Consider the following 19,958-nt stretch of genomic DNA (forward strand, 5'->3'; position numbering starts at 1 on the left):
CACTGACTGAGTCTGCGTTTATCCTGGAATTGTAAACTGTTGGGCTTTCATTTACCGTCCATAGCCCTCAATGGGGCAGTGTGTGTGTGTGTGTGTGTTGCACCGTTGGTCCTTTTCAGCTTGGACAGGAGCCCCACTGACGCCTTATGCCTCATTCAGCATGAATCTGCAAAGTCTTCCATCAGTGAGAGAGCTCCCTGTGATTGGTTACCTAGCTCCAGCCACTCAGAAGACGAGAAGAGACACGGAAATGTCAAAGCAAGCAAATGACTTTCAAACAAAACACAAACCATTGTTAGACAAGAACATGGTCATCGGCAGTGAGGACTGAGTGACAAAAGGTCTTCCAGTCTCCTTCCGTTTTTCAAAGACAAATACAGACTGTTACCACCTGCTGGTAGGGAAGGGAAGAGCATTTCCTCTCATGCAGGAGCAGAACATACTAGCTTTTGCTTGTCAGCTGTTGTTGCTGAGGTGTGTGCAAGTGCAATTTTCAACTTCCTCTTGTTCTGAATACACAGAAGAAAAAAAATGAAACAAGCCACACCAAAGGTTCTGCAGGTCCTCTGTGGTGTCTGAACAGTGTTTCTGTCTTTCTCTGTAAAAATGTGGCAGGAGACACATGTTTAATGTCTCAGCGTTTTGAAAGTTTGGTGGACCTCTCAAACTCGCCAGAGAATGTAATACTATAAGAAGATGAGGAAACTGCTTCAACATGTGGCCGACAAAGTCCATCAGAATCACGCAGCAGACTCTCCCTGCTGTCGGAGGCTGCGTTGCCTTGTCACAGCTGGTGGAAAACATTGATGTGTTTATGCTCTCCAGTGTCTAGGAGACTGTTTTTCCATGTGCCCAAACCAGTCCCTCTAATTAAATCCTTAATGCATAATGGGCACAGAGAGCGCGGGAGAGGAGGGAGGAGTGCCATTTGCTTCATTATCGCTCTCAAACAGATGGGCTAATTACAGCTGCAGTCCCCGTCGGGCACTCAACGGGTCAAACACACTCATGAATGCAGACACACTACTGCTGTAATGTTTACATACACAACAACTTCAACTGCTCATTCCTCTACATGCTTGACTAGTTTGAGTATTATTATTATTTGATAAATGCAACGTCAGTGCATTTTTCTATACATTATGTAGTAAGGTTGGTCAGTTTAGATATCAGTTTAGTAGAGTACCTAAGTCGATTCAATTAAACAGTGATGCAGTTTAATTTTAGCACATATCAACGTTTTTATAATTTTGTCTTTGTCTCAGTCAAAGCTGTTTGATTATGGAATTGTGTCAATATTTTCAAACAAGACTTTTTAAGAAGCAAATAAAATATCCATTTAATCATTCAAAAATCCAAAATATACAAACTATCAATAAATTTTATTGTTTGAAAATAGACTTGATCTTTCCATCTGGAACTTATAATTTTAAGTATCTGACATTTGTCAGATTATAAACGTCAGACTACTTAGAATTATTTTGTCGGCTGTTGACGGGGAAAACTTGGGGAACGAGTTCCACACAGACAGCGACTCCACGCCTGTGACGACCTCCGGTCCATTGAGCTGTCACTCCAAAACTCAGTAGCCAATCAGCAGGCAGCTTCCTTAAGCCCCACCCATGGTCAGAATAGCAAACAAAAAAGCACGAGGCAAAGAACAAGTGCATTTTCAAGCAATAAAATACAATGTTTTTGAATGATTAAATCGATGTTTTATTAGCTTCTTAAAAACGGTTGATTGCTTCATAGTATCAAGGGTTGAATGAGTGCATGCATTTATGACTCACTTTCAAGTTTGGCAACAATTACAGCTTTTATTGACTTTGTTCACCGTAAATGCGACACATCAGGTGCTGCGGTTCTCTTTGGGATCAGATCACTTCATATGCAAGTTCACCATATCCTCTCCAGCCTTCTGCCTCTGAAACCCAGCAGGAAAGTCACTGGTGTTACCTTAGCTTAGCTTCGTTTTCCTCATCAGTGACAACAACAAACAGTGCAGGCGACTCAGAGGCAGGTCAACGATGGCTCTGAGGCACATGAGAAAAGTTACATAGCTTTATTGTTGGTGCTCTTGCGTCGCAACGTTATCTGTGTGGAGAACAGAAGGTGCCTGCTGGGAGACCAATATGGCCTTGAGTACAGACGACTGTAAATCATGTTTTCTGAGCCTTGCTCAGATTGCAGTGGACCTGCTGATGATGTTTAGACTAAATATGCATAAGCTGTGCTGAGCACGTACTGAGTTTAAGGTGAACAAATTTGGATGCACTTTTACGACTAGTGTCTGGTCTTGTGTCAAAAGGTGATGTGACTAAACCACAGTGACCTGCTGAGAATGCCAGTGTAGGTAATAAGTGCTCTGTGTGCTGAAACAAGCAATGTAGGAGTAAGAGGAAGTGTTATTTCCCACTACAAGGACACATTTGCTTTATATTTTATTTATATGCATCCTTAGCCCCTTACTGACTGCAGTATTTTTTTCTGGTAGCATGAGTAGAGCCTTGAATCACTCAGGCTCCTCCGTTTTCTCTCACTCATGCTGAAACAAACATGCTGGCAGCAGAGTCATCTGTACACAACCAAACATACAGTCATGATGTGAGTTTGTGTTTGAATAACGGGTGGGGAAGCCCAGATCCGATGTTGCGTGACTACTTTCAGGGCACATCAGGACTGTTCAGACCTTTTACTGAACACTGTCACTTTTAACTTCATTGTTCGTGGTGAACCATGCACAGACCCCTCTCTGCTCTGGCAAATGTGGACATGAAGCGCACATGCACCCACTAACAACAACAACTCTCTCACTTTCTTCATTTCCTGAATTCTACAACTAACTTCTCAAAAGGCCACCTATTTAAAGGTACAGGCACATTTAACATGATGCAGGGACCTCAATATACACTGGGCAGCAGTTTTTTTCTATGATAGTAATGGTAATGTTAATGTGGCTATTTCCATAAACTGTGGTATTATGTATGTTAATATTTTATTATCACCCAAATCTAATGTGCAGTTTAGAGTACAGTACACCGCTAAAGTGGAATTCAGCTTGCATAAAGCATCAAACTAAACAAAAGCAGATGACATTGTTTTCAGTTGCTTGCAAAAAGTCGTCCACCTCAGTGCAGTGGATTTAAGATGTGAAAAAATGTCGGCACCAAATGTTAACATACTAGGATTCTCCTCCTTCCTCTATGTCACCTCATGAACTGTTATGAAAAAAAAAAAATATATATATATATTACTTTATTAAAATTATTTCACTGCATTTGACCCATCCTAGAATTTAGGAGCCACTGCTCCTAAATGCTGGAGCATTCAGTGTGGATGCTGCCACACTGAGTAGCGCCCGGGGAGCAATGGGGGTTGGGTACCTTGCTCAGGGGTACCCCAGCTAGGGATGTAACGATTACCGGTATGACGATAAACCGCGGTAAAATTCCCGACGGTTATCATACCGTTTCAAATTTTAATTATCGTTAAAACCGTGATTGATTACCGCAACTGATTACCGAAAAACTCACAGTGATACTGCCCATTTCCTGGAGAAGCAGCAGCACCTGAACGGCACTCGCTCAAGCGGGCGCGCATGCGCAGTTTGCACTGTCTGTCCAGCGACAACACGGCTGAAGCCACCTGCGCTCCAGAGATTACCCCCCGTAAGATCAGAAATCTGGGCATATTTTGTATTTTTAAAGGATGTTGAGGGTAAAATAATTGAAGACAATCAATCCTTGTTCAGAAAATGCAAAAAAAAAATCTCCGCGAAGCCACTTCCAATATGATGAGCCATCTCCGTGACCACCACACACAACTTTTCAGCGGGTAAGTCAACAAAAACGGGATTTCGGAATAGTGGGAAACGTCATGGTTTGTCTCGCGAAAGCGAGTAGTGTGCAGACGACACATACCGTAGAAGACCAAAATGTGTTTGTTTCTGTGTTTTTTTATTTAATTTTTATGCTGTGTACGACCGCTGCTACTTAATTATTATCCGACACAGAGTGAGGACCTGTGTGTGTGTGTGTGTGTGTGTCAGTCAGTCAGATGATAATTATTATTAATAATAATAATAATAATAATAATAATAATAATAATAATGATAATAATAATAATAATCATATAATGTAAAATATCTTTTTTTAAATAAAACTTGGTTAAAAGATTTCAGTGTGTGTGTTCAGTACTTTTGGAACATTTTGAACACATCTAACAATACCGTGATAATATTGATAACCGTGATAATTTTGGTCACGATAACCGTGATATGAAATTTTCATATCGTTACATCTCTAACCCCAGCCCTTTCCACCTGGTGGGGACTTGAATTTTTGTTATGGCCTGTTTCCAACGGCTCGACTCGCCTCGGCACGGCACGGTTAGCTTGCGTTTTCACTAGCATAGTACCTGGTACCAGGTACTTTTTGTAGTACCTGCTCTGGCGAAGTTCCAAGCGAGCTGAGGCGATAATATGCATGATGTCGCCAGACTGCCGGCCACTGAGTGCCGTCACAGGAAGAGACGTCTGACACAAGAATGAAGCCGAACAATGCCAGACTGTAGATCAGTTAAAAAGACTTAACAATCCTAAAAACGTGGGTTAATCTCCAACATTGACCAGGGAAATATCAAAATCCTCAATATTTAACAGAGAAGTCGAGCAGCATCACAAACCCCGCCGCTGTACTATTTTTGTAGCGGAAAACCAACCTGTGCCGTGCTGTGCCGTGCTGTGCCGTGCTGTGCCGTGCCGTGCCGAGCTGGGACCATAGTGGAAAAGGGGCTTTATATTCTCACAAGCAGAGAGGACTATCTCTTTGTGGATATTTTGAAAAGTGTCTCCTATATTTACGAATGAAACTGAAAATACTTTACATGATCGTTGTCAGAATACGAGTACTTACCTGCAGTAACTTGAAGTGAATTTAAACTAAACAGTGGATTACACCATATGATCTAACCTTAACCTAAAGTAGTTCCACCTTGGGGTGAATTCCATATTTTGTTGATTTAAGATGATGAAATAAATTCATGATGTGCTGATAGTGAGTAAAAATCGGTTCAACCCTCCAGCAGTGATTCCTTTACCTCTGGCAGTGGGTTCTCCAAGCACACCTTTAAAGACAGTGGCCTAAGAGTCCAGATTTAGTTTCATATGCCCACAAAAACTCATCTCGACTCAAGCTGATACAGATGGTGCTTTGCATAATGAATTTTAATATTTGACAGAAGAAAAGAGTATTAATTTTTGCCTCGCACTAAATTTCAGCACCACAGAGGCACGATCATGGCTCTGAGTAGTTTAAAAAAAAAAAAAAAAAATCCCGTAGTATCACTTTTCATATCGCTTTTTTCAGCAGAGGAAAGTATTTGTCAGTGTCTGCAATGGTGAAATACACACAAAGCCCTAACCCAGAATGCAATGGTTTGAGTTCTTTGGTTACACATTTTCCATTAGTGAAGTGACAACAGCAGTAGCCACACTGAGTGTGTAATATCAGGGGGAAGCCCCACTAAAGTCTGTGTGTAAAATGCCTTTTTTGTCCTCTGGCTGCAGGATCTGTGGGCAAGAACTTGGCCAGCAAACCTAATGTGTACGTATCCAGCAGTGCTGGAGCCCGGTGGAGAGAGGTCAGTACAACATGAGACACGCTTTACTAGAAAACACTCTCTGCAAATAAAGACAATGAGATTTGATCCATCTTTCCCCTTAATTCCTTTATTCTCATTGAATTTTGAATTTGCTTTTAATACTTAAGAATTCATGTATTATATAGTTTAAGATAATTGGACAACCAGTACTAATACTCACTTTTCATGAAACACAACTTGCGTTTCAGAGGGAATTCACAGCAACTGGACTTCAGATCCTGGATGTCAGTCCAGTTGCTGTGAATTTAGTGACATGCATTTCACTTTTCATCAATGTCTTGTAAGTCTCTCCATATTTAATGTGCGTCCTGCCTTCTCAGAGTTGCACACGCATGGTTCCTTTCATACTAAATGAGCGTGTAAGTCGATGTGGTCGCCGTGTACCGATGTCCACTTTGGGGCCAGTGTGGACCCTAGTGGGCACGTTTGAATGAGAACATTTACTTTCCACTGACATTTACTTTCCCAACAGCCGAGTGGTGAACATGGACATTATGAATGGGCCTTAATGCTGCATTAGCTGAATAATTAATCCACTGTGGGACGACAGAACAAGCAGCAAACTCAAGCATTTGATATATTTTCAATTTCAAATGTTGATGTGGTGCACATGTTAACCATCAGTCTTCTCTTGACTCGTCCAGTAGTAACACAGCAGCATTAGCATGCATTTAGTTGACGAAAAATACCAACTAATGCGGCTTTGATAGAATCAAATAATTAGTTTTAAATGAATATGTAGAGTTTGACCCAGACTCTTCTCATTTATAAATATTTATTCATCACATTATATATTTATTTATTATTATTATGACCAGTCTTATTGTTTCCCTCCTACTATTCATACTTATGACACTTATATCATAATGAAACACTGGGGAGTGGGATAGTACCCTTTTTCCTCTTTTGTGATTGGATCACATTCAGGAACTTTGGAATTAACAGTTAATTGAAAAAAGATTTTCTCTTGCAGATAAGTTGGTTATTTAAATTCGAAGACACAATTTGTTCACAGATAAACAGTTTTCTGCACGATATGTTCTGATAGTTAATTGCCCATGTGTCCTGTAATCTAGGCTCTGGCAGGCCCTCATTTCTACACATGGGGTGACCACGGTGGAATTCTGATGGCTATCGCACAAGGAGGCGCCACTACACATCTTAAGTAAGTCCAAAAAGCCTATTTCGATACTTTCCACATCGGAGGAAAAGCTCAGAGGTAGAGTCCGTCATTCAGTTTGTTGTAGCGAAACAATTCAGTCCTGGAGAGGCTTGTCACACCTGGAATATTTCCAAATGAAATCCCCAAACAGCTTGAGGGAATCTGGAGAGTGAGGAACATTAAAGTGCCCCTGCCCCAGTGGACTCATAAAATAAGCATAAGCAGATTGTTAGCAGCTTGTTGTTGTAGTAGAAAAACAAACAAACAAACCTTCATTACACTGAAGAGTAATACAGTATATTTATGTTAAAAGTAGCACTGCAGGCTGCTGCTGCTGTGTGACATCATTAGTTTACAGTACAGTAGTTTTGTGTTAAATGCTTCTAAAAAGGCTGAGTGAAATATCAGCCATGTTCTTGTCAGGTTCAGCACCAACGAAGGTGAGACTTGGGCCGACTTTCAGTTCTCTGACAAGGAGGTGTACGTTTACCAGCTGCTGACGGAGCCCGGCGAGAAGAGCACCATATTCACAATCTTCGGTTCCTACGCGAACCAGAGACACAGCTGGCTCATCCTTCAGGTCAACACCTCCGACATCCTGGGTAAGTCTGAAAATGAGAAGGTTGACACCCCCCCACCCCAACCCCCCAATCAAAATTCACAATCTGATTTGTGAGCTTTGAAATGTGCAGACTCAGAGCACTTCTTATTGCTTTAACCTTTGAAACCATGATATTAAATGAGAACCACTGGCACATTATATTGTGTCTTGAATCCCATGGTGTCTACAGCACCGTGTTCTGAGTTAAACAGAATACGGTTATCTCACCTGCCATTTTATTGAATGTTCCGTGCAGTTAAATGATGGCCAGTTTGAATAAAAGGTGACTTTACACAGAGATTTGCTGTGTAAAACCTTAAAATTGTATCTTAAATAACATTTTCTGAGACCTATCAACTTTTAATTGAGCTAATTCTGTTTAAAATAGGCACAGTTTTGTATATAGTACATTAATAACAGTACAATATGGTGCTACTAGTATGTTGGATGTATATAGCAGATGTTGCTGTGTAAAGATTATGGTTAAATTTCTGCTAATTGGGTAAAAAAGGAAGATAAATACACATTTGATGAGGCGTTTTAAACACTATGAACCATTTCTGCTACCAAATATCATTTAAAAGACTGACTGACAAATGGCCCATAAAAGGAGCTTAGCAAAAATCTTTTCTATATTCTGACCCCAGGTGTGCCGTGTTCAGAGGCCGACTACAAGCACTGGTCTCCGTCAGATGAGCGGGGTAACGAGTGTCTGCTGGGCAGAGAGATAACGTATAAGAGACGAGCTCCTCACGCTACGTGTTTTAACGGAGAAGACTTTGACCGACCCGTCACCGTCTCCAACTGCTCGTGCAGACGCCAGGACTATGAATGGTTAGTGAACTGCACGTGCTGCATTCCTCTGTAATGCTGCATTATTGCCTCATTCAAAGGTGAGCTTTCATTATAGAGCTGTGTATTGTAACATCCGTATCAATGTCTTCAGGCAGACGACCTTTGGTTACATGCAGCATGTGTGGGCTTTTCTGCACATTTATGCCATAATCTCAGGCCTTTTATCAGCCAATCTGAGCAAAATAGCTTAAAAACGGTTTAAATCAATAAGACTTGCGTTTGCGAACAAGGGCTTTTCTCTGTGGAGTGTGCATGTTCGCCACAGGAGTGCGTGGTATTCCTCCCGGTGCTCCAGTTTCCTCTCACAGTCAAAAAAACAGGCAGAGGATAAGTGCACATTCTGTGTGTTTGCCCCGTGATGGGCAGGCGATCTGTCCAGGGTGTGACCTCCTCTTTTGCCCCGTGTCAGCGACTCCGTGACCCTCCTGTAGAGAGCGGCAGATGATGAATAATATGTCTGGGTGTGTAATGGCTTATGTTGCTGTGAAATCTGCTCTGTTGTACTTTTTAATGTGCCTGTGCGGTCAAATAAATCAAGGGATCTTCAGTGTGAAGATGTCGCTGTGCTAAAATGACCCGCGAACAAAATCAGTGGATTCAAGAAAGAGAAACAGGAGAAGGATTTTACTTTGAAACTTGTACAGAAAGTGAGGTTTATTATTGTCTTGTTTTTAGGTCAAGAGAAGACACATTTTCAAATACTCATTTGCTAGTTTGGCTGTTGATGGAAAATTGGAATTGGTCAATAATCTGACTCGTGATTTAATTTCAATACTGGCAAACCAATACACTATAACCCAAACTACTGCTCCCGGAACTCCCATAACATAAAATAACAACATAAAAATGCAGTTTTTAAATGTACCTCAGATGTTGTGAGTAATCAGAGGGCACTCGCTATTGAACTTATTTTTCTACTCTTCCTCCTCTCTCTCTCTCTCTCTCTCTCTCTCTCTCTCTCTCTCTCTCCCTCCCTTCAGTGACTACGGCTTCAAGCTGAGCGAGGACTTGTCTCTGCAGGTGTGTGTTCCTGACCCCGAGTTCTCAGGTGACCTCTACGCTCCTCCAGTTCCGTGTCCTGTCGGGACTACGTACCGGCGCAGCAAAGGGTGAGCTGCAGTTAATGGACTTAACAGTACAGAAATGTGCAAACTTGACTTTTTTGGGGTTTATTAGTAAAAGGTCTGCTTTACTATATGATCAACTGTTGTGAGGGAACTCTGAGGTGGCAGTTGAAGTGCGTGAGCTTAAAGCTTTGGTCTGAAAGTTTGGAAAAGCTAGCAAAAGCAAAAACGATTGTTTACATTATTGATTAATCTGTTGCTTATTTTCTTGATTCGATGACACAATGTATAAATAATTTTGATTGTTTCCATATCCTCTAATGTCTTATTTTGCCAAGAAACAAAGATATTCAGTTTATTGTCATGGAGAGCAAAGAAGCTGAAAAAAGTGTTTCAGAAACAAATGACAGACAAGCGCACAAATATACTGTAAACATGCTTAGTGAAACATAATATGAACATTCATTTAGTCATCTGTTTCTATGAGCTTATTAGTTTTTTGCAAACAAGCCTTTGTTCTCTTGTCAGTGTTTCTGTGAGACCAAATGTTGTTGTGTTTCGATATGTTCAGTGAGAGCCCCGAATGATGAAAACGTGTCTGTTCCTGCTGCAGTTACAGGAAGGTACCAGGGGACAGCTGCGGTGGAGGCGATGTGGAGTCCAGGCTGGATGGAGAGATGCTTCCGTGCCCTGTCGGAGGTAAAACTGCACTTTATTAGATTCAATGATCTTACACCAAAGCACTTCACTCCACTGTGTGCATGTGAAGGCTTTAACTGAGATGCTGCTCATTCACTTAAAATGAGGCGATGTCATGTGTTGCTGAATGGCATTATGCATCCAGTGCTTCACTTTGCTTGCACCGCGTGTGGTCGAAGTTGAGAAATGTTGTCGTAGTGTTTCTTATTGTCATTTAAGTCACATACACGGTACACAGTGAAGTGAGTAATTGGGACCAAGGTCAGAGCAGTGGGGGCAGTGAAGAATAAATGCTTTTTACTCTGCACACTGCTGCGCTGGTGCTGGATAGAACAATAACAACAATAATAATAATAATAAGAGGAAGAATAGTAATAATAGTAATACAATCAAGAACATCAAAAATCAGTAAGCGTTACACACTGCAGCTTTAAGCTTCAGTACTTTATACACAGACTGTATCCTGTGTTAAAATGTGCATATAAGTGTCTCTTCTCCTCACTCGTGTCTCTTGTGACGGTGCAGAGAGTAACGAGTTCATCCTGTATGCGGTGAGGAACTCCATCCACCGGTACGACCTGGCCACAGGCACAGACCAGGCCCTGCCACTGGTCGGCCTCAGGGAGGCTGTGGCTCTGGACTTTGATTATGATAAGAACTGCCTGTACTGGGCTGACATCTCACTGGACACCATACAGGTGAGTGACTGCCTCCTCTGAGGGGCTTTGCTTTGACCTTGAGTGTTGATGGAGGTTGATTGGTCACGTCTGCCCTGCACTGACTGTCTCTCTGTGTCCTCTCTGTGTCCTCTCTGTGTCCTCTCTGTGTCCCGCAGCGTCTCTGTCTGAATGGCAGTACAGGTCAGGAGGTCGTAGTGAGGAAAGACCTGCAGAATGTGGAGGCCCTGACCTTTGATCCCGTCAGCCGACTGCTGTACTGGGTTGATGCCGGAGCGCGGAAGATTGAGGTATAAGAGTGTTTTTGTGTAGGTATGCTTGGCATTGTTAAAATGCATGCAGGGTGTAGGTTACAGGAGAAACCAATCTTGACATATTAACTGCTGTAGCCACCAGGGACAAGCTGATACATTCCCGATACTAAGTATTGTCTCACCTGGTCCCAATACTGACCACAATCACTGGATCGGATGTCAGAACAATAAAAAATAAATATGAGGTTAAATGTTCCACCAAGCACAGGCAACATGCTGTAGAGAGACGTTTACGAGCACCGTCATGTGAGTGAGCCTGTGGTATAGAGCTCCGGTCTTTGACGTCACAGAACCACACGACGCCTGCGACATGCCCCCCTGGCGGGAAACAACACGGTTCATCCCATAGACGTATACAGTCGAGAGAACATAAATCAGGCAGTATGTCAGAAAACTCCTCTCTTCGCTGGCTGTTTTCATCATAAACGTGAAGATGGTGGATAGATGTGATGCCCCGGGATGCCAAAACAGTCAGAGACAGGGTAATGGGGCAGACATGGTAGAGGTGATTCACTGCTGTGAAACGTGCTCGGGCAGTGTAATGTAAATCACTGCTGTGTTAACGTTGCTGTGCAGACTTGTCATGTGACGTCCGGAGCTCTATTGGTAGGAATTCAAGGCACTACAATTTGAGGCACATCTGAGTCGTGATCATTAAACACAGTGCTGGCAGGCTAAAATAATCCCTAGTGAACGGGATAAACACAGAGAAACTACAATGATCGGTCAAATTTAAAATTGGTTGAGTTTGCTCGCACGATTATGATTGTGCTGACTTGTTATATGTACCTAAAATAATTATAATTTGTGTTTGTTAAATTCTAAATCCCCTGATCCTGATCCAGTGCACTCTAAATACACCTACGTTTAGCAGCTTTGGCTTTAAATACTTGTTTCCCTGACAACAACTGCACTTTTGAATCCAGTGTTGAAGAACTGGAAAATCCAGACTCTTCAACCCAAGCTAACCCTGGAGTGATAAACATCACAATGGTTGCAAATACTATCAGATCTGTGCAAGGGGGCGTCATACCTGAAATTTGGTCTTTTATATTAGAAAACTGTCAATGGGTTTAACTCATACAACATGTGTATGTAATGCTCAAACATGACTTGGTGTAGTGACATTGATTTGGGTTGCACTCCAGGTTTAAGAGAGCCGGTGTTGTGCTATTAAGAGTAGGTCACACTAAATACTTTAACCTGTATTGTAAGTAAGTTTTTCTCCCTGTGTTATTATGGCTCTGTTAGAATAAAGTGACTGAGAAGCAATTACAAAATCAAACAGTATTTTGTATTTAGATACTTTGTCCAGCTGTCCAAAGGTTATTGGAGCTGTTACACTGAACATGATGAACATGTGCAAACAATTCACTGTGTTTAAAGGTTTCCAACCCTGATGGAGACTTACGACACACTCTGCTCAACTCATCCATCCTGGAACATCCTCGGGCTCTGGTTCTGCTTCCTGGAGAAAGGTAAACAAAATTAGACAAACTCTAAGCTATCAACAGTTCTTACACTCTGGTGTTCATGTTTCGGTCTTTCCTTGTTTGTTCAGCAAATTAATTAAATTCAGCCTCATTACGCCGCCTCCCTTTCCTCTCCTGCCTGGTGTCTCTTATTGGGGCAAACAAGGTTTCTTTATTTATCTTTATTTCTTCCTGCAGACAGTCTCTCTTGTATATGTGAGGAAAGAGTCACTCAGGGCTGATCGATCAGGATCACAGCATTGTAGACTCTTTATTTAAGTGTTAAATGAATATTATTCTTAATAAATCTAATAATTTGTTTGTTTTAAAACTCTTCACAAATTGCTACGTGGGATTTTTCTTCTTACAAATGACAAAGTGTCAAAGTGATAGTACAGGTTTTTTTTTTTAGGTGTAGTTGTAAGAAATATTGACACGTCGTTGGCTTTCATACAACTGATGGCACTGTGTTTATCCCCTGTGTCTACAACCCACTCTTTGACACACTCAAAGAGAGTATGGCTGCCAGTGTGGACCAGGAAAACCACAGATTTTCTTGAATTTGGAAGGTGAGAGGTTTAGAAAGTGACCCAGACTTGAGATGAAGTGGCCAGCATATTCTGAAGATGCTCACATAAGATGACATTCATTTCATTACACATCGCAGTCCTCTGTATGTAAGTTTCTGACAGTGTGTCAGTACCTCATACAACCACACTTCAAAAACCTGAAGCATACCTTTTAAGGGTCCATGTTAAGGATAAAGTTGGATTAATTCCACTTAAATTCATGTTGTAATTTCTTTCCCCACAGTCTGATGTTCTGGACTGACTGGGGAGACAGAGCGGCCGGAATTTACCGGAGTTACATGGATGGAACCAACGTGTCTTGCATTGTGTCAGAGGGCGTCCGCTGGCCCAACGGGATCACAGCTGATGACCACTGGCTCTATTGGACGGAAGCTTACAGCGATCGCATTGAGAGAGCTGACTTCACCGGGGGCCAGAGGAGCGTCCTCATGGAGGGGCTGCCCCACCCGTATGCCATTGCTGTCTTCAAGGTGAGTCACTATAAACCATACCTGGAAAAATCTGATTATGATTCAGATTTCAGAGAAATGTTTAATAACTGACTGAATGATCTTTTTTAGAATGACCTGTACTGGGATGACTGGTCCAGAATGGGAATCTTCAAAGCTCCAAAAGTCGGTTCCCAGAACAATGAGCTGATTGTTGGTAGATTAACAGGAGTCATGGACCTCAAGATCTTCTATAAGGGGAAGAATCGAGGTAAGGAACACACAAAGGAATCCAAAAACAAAGCAACTCAACTCCAGAATTTAGCAGGAAAATACAAGAATAAGCAAAACAGTTCAGTACAAGAGGACATTTTCTGTCAGAGAATTCTCCGAACGCTGTATTTCTTTCCTCACTGTGTCCACCAGGTCATAACGCCTGTGCTGACCAGCCCTGCAGCCTCCTCTGTCTGCCTCAGCCTGGACACCGACACACCTGTGTCTGCCCAGATGGTGCGCCAACTGTAACCATGCCCAACGGCGAGCTGCAGTGCCAGTGTCCCACAGGTTACCAGCTGCAAAATAACACCTGCGTAAAAACTGGTGAGACAAAAGCGCGTGCTGCAGGATGATGATAATGTGCTGTGAGATGATGTATGATCTAATCTCTGATGGAAATAAGGCCTTCATGCTGAGCTGATGAATTAGTCATGTTGCATCTGTTCCTTTTTCTTCCCCCAATCAGAGCACAGCTGTCTCCCCAACCAGTACCGCTGCTCCAATGGCCGCTGCATCAGCAGCATCTGGAAGTGTGATAGCGACAATGACTGCGGAGACATGAGCGACGAGCAGGAGTGTCGTACGTATTCACCAGCTTAACTCTGGTCAAAGTGGTGTTTCTGTTCAGTAAAAAAAAACAACATCCTGTCCACTTTCAGCCACTACGACATGTGACCCATCCAATCAGTTCCGTTGCGTGGCCTCAGGTTCCTGCATCCCTTTGGCCTTCAAATGTGACCATGAAGACGACTGTGGGGACAACAGCGATGAAGAGCACTGTGGTAAGACACAGTGACTGTAGTTAATTCTCTCTGCAGCTGTTTAGATCCACAGCAAATACATGTATGCATCAGTAGTGTTGACAGACTGTGCACTAATAATGCAGTTAAAAATCACGTTTGACTGTAGGTTAAGTTTTCATTGCATAAAGTAAACATCCTCAGAATGGATGGCATGGTGGTTTCCCTGGACCTTCACTGCAGGAGTGCTTTTTTGTTTTTTGAGTGTGAACTAATTTATACAGGGTTAAAAATCTGATTATATACATTCATAATGATTTATACTGTACAGTTCTTGTGTAAAGACTGCATTTTAAAGAAAAAACAATTGTTGTTGTTTTTTGATTAAAAAGATTGGAGACCTGTGGAACTCCACAGATTTCTAAATTTCTGAAGGTTTGTTATAACTGTGTCAGTAATGTATGCAGTGTAGTGTAGTGTAGTGTAACTAACAATTATTTTCATAATCGATTAATCTGTAGATTATGTTCACAATTAATCTAGTAATCGTCTGGTCCATAAAATATCAGAAAACGTCAAAAAATGCTGATCAGTGTTCGACAATCCTGGAAATGATGATGTTCTCGGGTGTCTTGTTTTGTCCACAAACCGAAATGATTCACTTTTAATGATTTCTTTGTTATACGGAGCAAAGAAATGAAGAAAATATTCACACAAACAATCAGAAATCTTGTTTTAATTGTAATTGTTGTGTTTTTTTGTTGAAATGTTGTATTGCAAAGTGACTTTTTGTCACACTCCAGAATTATTTTATTTATTTTTTCCAACGTCTAACCAGTTTCCCGTCTGTGGATCAATAAAGTGAACTCTATCCTAACTGTATCACTGGTACTTTTCTCAGAGTCTCACCAGTGTGGCCCAGGGGAGTTCACATGTGCACGGGGAGTTTGCATCCGCGAGGCATGGAGGTGTGATGGAGACAATGACTGCAGAGACTGGTCAGATGAGGCCAACTGCACAGGTGAATGTTCAAGCTGTAGCACGAGTCGTGAGAAAACCCTGTGTATTTGCTTGTGTGAAGACTCACACGTCAGTGTATGATTAAGATCGTGTGTGCTCATTCGAGACAGTCTTTATCATCACCTTCACCCATTTTCGTCCTTCTGTCTTTGTCCCTCAGTGGGCCACCATACATGTGAGGCCAGTAGCTTCCAGTGTCACACCGGTCACTGTATACCACAGCGCTGGATGTGTGACGGTGATGACGACTGTCAGGATGATTCTGATGAAGACCCGAGATATTGTGGTGAGTCTGCAACACACACACAAGTTCACACAAGCCGTATGATCAAATGTGTCATTTGGTATTTACAGAGAAATATAAACTGTAAAATCGTAAAAATAATTCAGTGAGATGTATTTTTAGAACTCTTTATGCAAAGGCTGCTTTTGAGAGAAAACGACTGGGCCAAGATAAGAGTCCTGAGGAACCCCACAGATTTATAATTGTTTGGGCTGTGTTTGTCGTGTAATAAAAGTTTTGCTTAAATAACATCAAGGTCATGAATATTCATATAATTACATCCTTTGAATCCTTAATTATTATATGAACGTGTTAGCTAAGAAAAATAAAAAATAAAAAGGTTAGTCTGAAGAAATGCAATCACTAATTGTTTTGTTTTACTACTTTGTGTCAAGTTTACTTGATTTCAGCTGTTAAACACTTTAAACCTTGTTTGGAAAACACATTTTTAAAAAAACAACCTATTATTATGAAAGATGAGATATGTGGATGCTTTAAAAGATGAATGTCTGATGTTTTTCTTGAGTCCAGCAGCTCCATTTGCAATGTCTGGCAAAGCATGAGATAACATCTAATCACATAATACAAGTAGACACAATTAGAACTGATCACACAATACAATTAATTACACAAAACAATTACAGCAAAGAGAGAGAGACATCATTCACCCTGTATTTGACCCTGATTTAATGGACTGATGGCCAAAAGTGTGCGATCTGATCCTATTAAATCAAAGGATTCCCCACAGTAACTGCATTTATGTTAATAATAAGATACAGGCATCGATTTATATTACCACATTTATATCCAGTTAACTTCCATCATTAGTCTGCCACCATGCAGTCTTTAAATCATTCATACAGAGAGGCAGTCATGGTCAGTGGGTCTGCACTGTCATAGCGTTGTAAGATATTTGCTGCTAACTCAACAAACTTAACTGGCCTGAGAAATAACCCTTAACTAAGGAGCATAACTTTTACAGAGCAAGTTATATTTTCATTTTTTCTCTGCTCATATTGTAAAAGTTTTTCAACTTTGTCAAAGTCACGAAATAATGTCTTATGAGTTATACTTTCTTTCAGGGGAGAATATTTTCCTATGTCCACACCTCATAATCCTAACTCATAGCCATTTGTACTATTAGATGTTGAAAGAATGATTTGTAGTCTTACTCTTTTTAACCTTAATAATAAGAAATGAACACATTTCCATTGAAAATGAAAATGCAGCTCACATACTTTAACACATAAGTTACAAATTGCATTTGAAGACTCATCTTGAAAGTATCTCTACTTTATAAGTAATTGATCTTAAAGCTTTCAGAAAATGAACAGTTGCAAATGTGGCACAGTCCTAATAGAATCAGGCCTGTAAAATGACATGTTACAGTGAGTGCTCCAATTTTAACGTACGTATTACTCATGATTAAAATAATTTGCCAAAAAAACGACTTCAATAACTCCAGAAGTCTGAATATTAAATCACGTAAAAACCTTTCTTTATTATTAATGTTGCATGATGTGTTTTTTGAAGGAACTCGGTGTAAAGGCTTTCTCTGCTCCAACGACACCTGCCTGCCAGCGACTGTCCACTGCAATGGTATCAAGGAGTGTCCAGATGGCGCTGATGAGCACAACTGTGGTGAGTGACGGCTCGGTTACAGAAAGAGACGCAAGGCATCGAAAGTCAAAGACTTTGACAGTTTAAAAGACAACAGTCCTTATAACTGTGAAACTTGCCTCATCCGCCACACACTGAACCATGCAAACTCCTGTTTTAGCAGAATGCACTGTACTTACTAGATGCAGATGTAAATGTGTACTATTTAATATGCAGTTTAGTTGTGAATTATGTCAATTAACATTTCTATATTATATTTCACCCACAGACCCGCTGTGTACTCGCTACATGGAGTTTGTGTGCAAGAACCGAGCCCAGTGTCTGTTTCAGTCTCTGGTTTGTGACGGGATCAAGCACTGTGAGGACGGATCGGATGAGGATGCCGAGTACGCTGGATGTGGTGAGGAGCACTGTACTGTAGCACTCCCTCTTCATCTTTGACACCTAGTTATAGAACTTTATGATCCATAGAAAACTCCTTCATGCTATAAACCTGATCAGTATGTTTTGGGGAAAAGGGGCAATGGGATGCACTGTCTTCTCAAGATCAGCTCCCGTCAAGCTGTAGTGCATAGCTTTTAATTAGAAACCAATGTCCATTATATTGAAACCAAATGAGTTCACACAATGCTGACAAAAGAACGATAAAAGCTACACTAGTAAAATAATACAGCAAGACAGCAGTGATCTTTAGGTTAAGGAATTAACCTTGTTCTCTGTTACGTGAGTGACTGTGGTATATTAAGATTAATTTGACAGAGAAACGGTTGGAATATGGACCATGGTTTGTCTCTGGGAGTGGATTGAGTCTGATGTCTCGGCTGAAAACGTCACAAATTACCAACGAAAGGTTTTTTCCTGAGGCTCGGTTCACACTGGATGCCTCTTGTGTGCAGGGAGAGTGTTCACACTGCACATAAGAGGTTTCTCGCCTATGAATCTGAATATATGAAGAACATGAATCATATATTTTTATGGGTTATTATATTTTCCATGGGTCCTTGAAATCCTTGAAAGTTTGTGGATTTGCAGAACAATGACAGAGTACCGTTATGCAAGAGAGAGCATGACGTAAGAAAATCACAAAGACTGACTTTGACCAAGATCTCAAGGACAATCCCTTGTCCAGATGCAGACGCCATGGGAATCTGCTCTTAAAAAGTTATCCTCCCATCTTAAGCTGTGTCAGCACATTCAATCCTTTAATTTAAGGGAAATGGTCCTGGAAAGTCCTTGAAAGATCCTTGAATCTGATGTCAACCAAGGTGTGGGAACCCTGTTTTTAAAAGTATGTTAGCAGCTGTGCAGATTTCTCTCTCTCTCTCTCTCTCTCTCGCTCTCGCTCTCGCTCTCTCTCTCTCTCTCTCTCTCTCTCTCTCTCTCACTCTTCTCACTCTCTTCTCTCTCTCTCTCTCTCTCTCTCTCTCCTCTCTCTCTCTCTCTCTCTCTCTCTCTCTCTCTCTCTCTCTCTCTCTCTCTCTCTCTCTCTCTCTCTCTCTCTCACTCACTCACTCACTCGCTCTCTCTCTCTCTCTCTCATTCATTCTCTCCCTCTCTCTCTCTCTCTCTCTCTGTCCCATCTGAGTTCCAAGTGAACAGAAATTGAGATAAATCAGAAAATGAAGTCACAGCCATTGTGAACCAGGTGTAATCTCATAGTCCAGACTTGAGCAGGGCCTCAGCACTGACCCGGTTAACAAGAAGAGGACGTCATGTGTTTACGCTGAGCTGGACTGGTCGCACACTTCAATGCACCTCAATACTGGCTCATTTGTGTGTGTGGGCAGGGCGTGTTGGTGTGAATGTGTTTACGCTGCAACAAGCTGTAACAGCTGCTCTGTCTCTCACAAAACTTCTTCTCCAGCAGCAGAACATCATGTGATCATGTTTCTCTGATGTCATTCACTTCTCTACAACAGAAACAGACTTTGTGGGTCCGAGGTAAAACATGGGATCCTTAATCCGAGCCTTAATCCTGGTCAGGGATAACCAAACGTTGCATCTCTTATACAAAGCCAATCAAATTAAATTAAAGAGGATTCTCACCCAAGTTGTTGTTGCTGTGGACTAATGTTGTTCTTAAGGGCCCCCCTCTCAGCTCAGATCCTGTGGTTTCTAACCTGTTTGTGATAATCAGAGGAAAAAACAATGAAGATATCATTATTTTGACCTAACATTCCCATTTATGCTACCCTTTCTTCCCGTTTCCCATTCATACATTTATGTATGAGTTCCCATTGTCCTCATGTTACGCTGTTCACCTTTTAAGTGACCTAATGTGCTTGTGTGTTCCCCGTCAGCCACGCCGTCTGAATTTGGAAAAGTGTGTGACGCCTACACCTTCCAGTGTGCCAACGGAGTGTGCGTGAGCCTGGAGTGGAAGTGCGACGGCATGGACGACTGTGGGGATTACTCTGATGAGGCCAACTGTGGTGAGACGGGAAGAATTCATACACTAATGTTCCCATTACACCCAGAACAAAAGCTGCACTAATG

At 41.5% G+C, this 19,958-nt stretch overlaps 1 protein-coding gene across 1 annotated transcript in view; it reads left to right on the forward strand.

Moving 5' to 3' along the window:
* The window catches only part of sorl1 (sortilin-related receptor, L(DLR class) A repeats containing), an 85,083-nt gene that overhangs the window by 47,623 nt on the left and 17,502 nt on the right, over positions 1 to 19,958 (forward strand). The window contains exons 11-29 of the mRNA XM_058633646.1: positions 5,567 to 5,640; positions 6,738 to 6,826; positions 7,247 to 7,425; positions 8,072 to 8,258; positions 9,260 to 9,388; positions 9,957 to 10,042; positions 10,568 to 10,740; positions 10,878 to 11,009; positions 12,420 to 12,511; positions 13,319 to 13,565; positions 13,656 to 13,794; positions 13,950 to 14,123; positions 14,266 to 14,379; positions 14,459 to 14,581; positions 15,441 to 15,560; positions 15,720 to 15,845; positions 17,376 to 17,483; positions 17,731 to 17,862; positions 19,763 to 19,894. Of these exons, the coding sequence (XP_058489629.1) occupies positions 5,567 to 5,640; positions 6,738 to 6,826; positions 7,247 to 7,425; positions 8,072 to 8,258; positions 9,260 to 9,388; positions 9,957 to 10,042; positions 10,568 to 10,740; positions 10,878 to 11,009; positions 12,420 to 12,511; positions 13,319 to 13,565; positions 13,656 to 13,794; positions 13,950 to 14,123; positions 14,266 to 14,379; positions 14,459 to 14,581; positions 15,441 to 15,560; positions 15,720 to 15,845; positions 17,376 to 17,483; positions 17,731 to 17,862; positions 19,763 to 19,894 (2,556 nt within the window). The remainder of the gene's footprint in view (positions 1 to 5,566; positions 5,641 to 6,737; positions 6,827 to 7,246; positions 7,426 to 8,071; positions 8,259 to 9,259; positions 9,389 to 9,956; positions 10,043 to 10,567; positions 10,741 to 10,877; positions 11,010 to 12,419; positions 12,512 to 13,318; positions 13,566 to 13,655; positions 13,795 to 13,949; positions 14,124 to 14,265; positions 14,380 to 14,458; positions 14,582 to 15,440; positions 15,561 to 15,719; positions 15,846 to 17,375; positions 17,484 to 17,730; positions 17,863 to 19,762; positions 19,895 to 19,958) is intronic.

This window comes from Solea solea, chromosome 7 (assembly GCF_958295425.1).
Source record: "Solea solea chromosome 7, fSolSol10.1, whole genome shotgun sequence".
NCBI classification, from domain to species: domain Eukaryota; kingdom Metazoa; phylum Chordata; class Actinopteri; order Pleuronectiformes; family Soleidae; genus Solea; species Solea solea.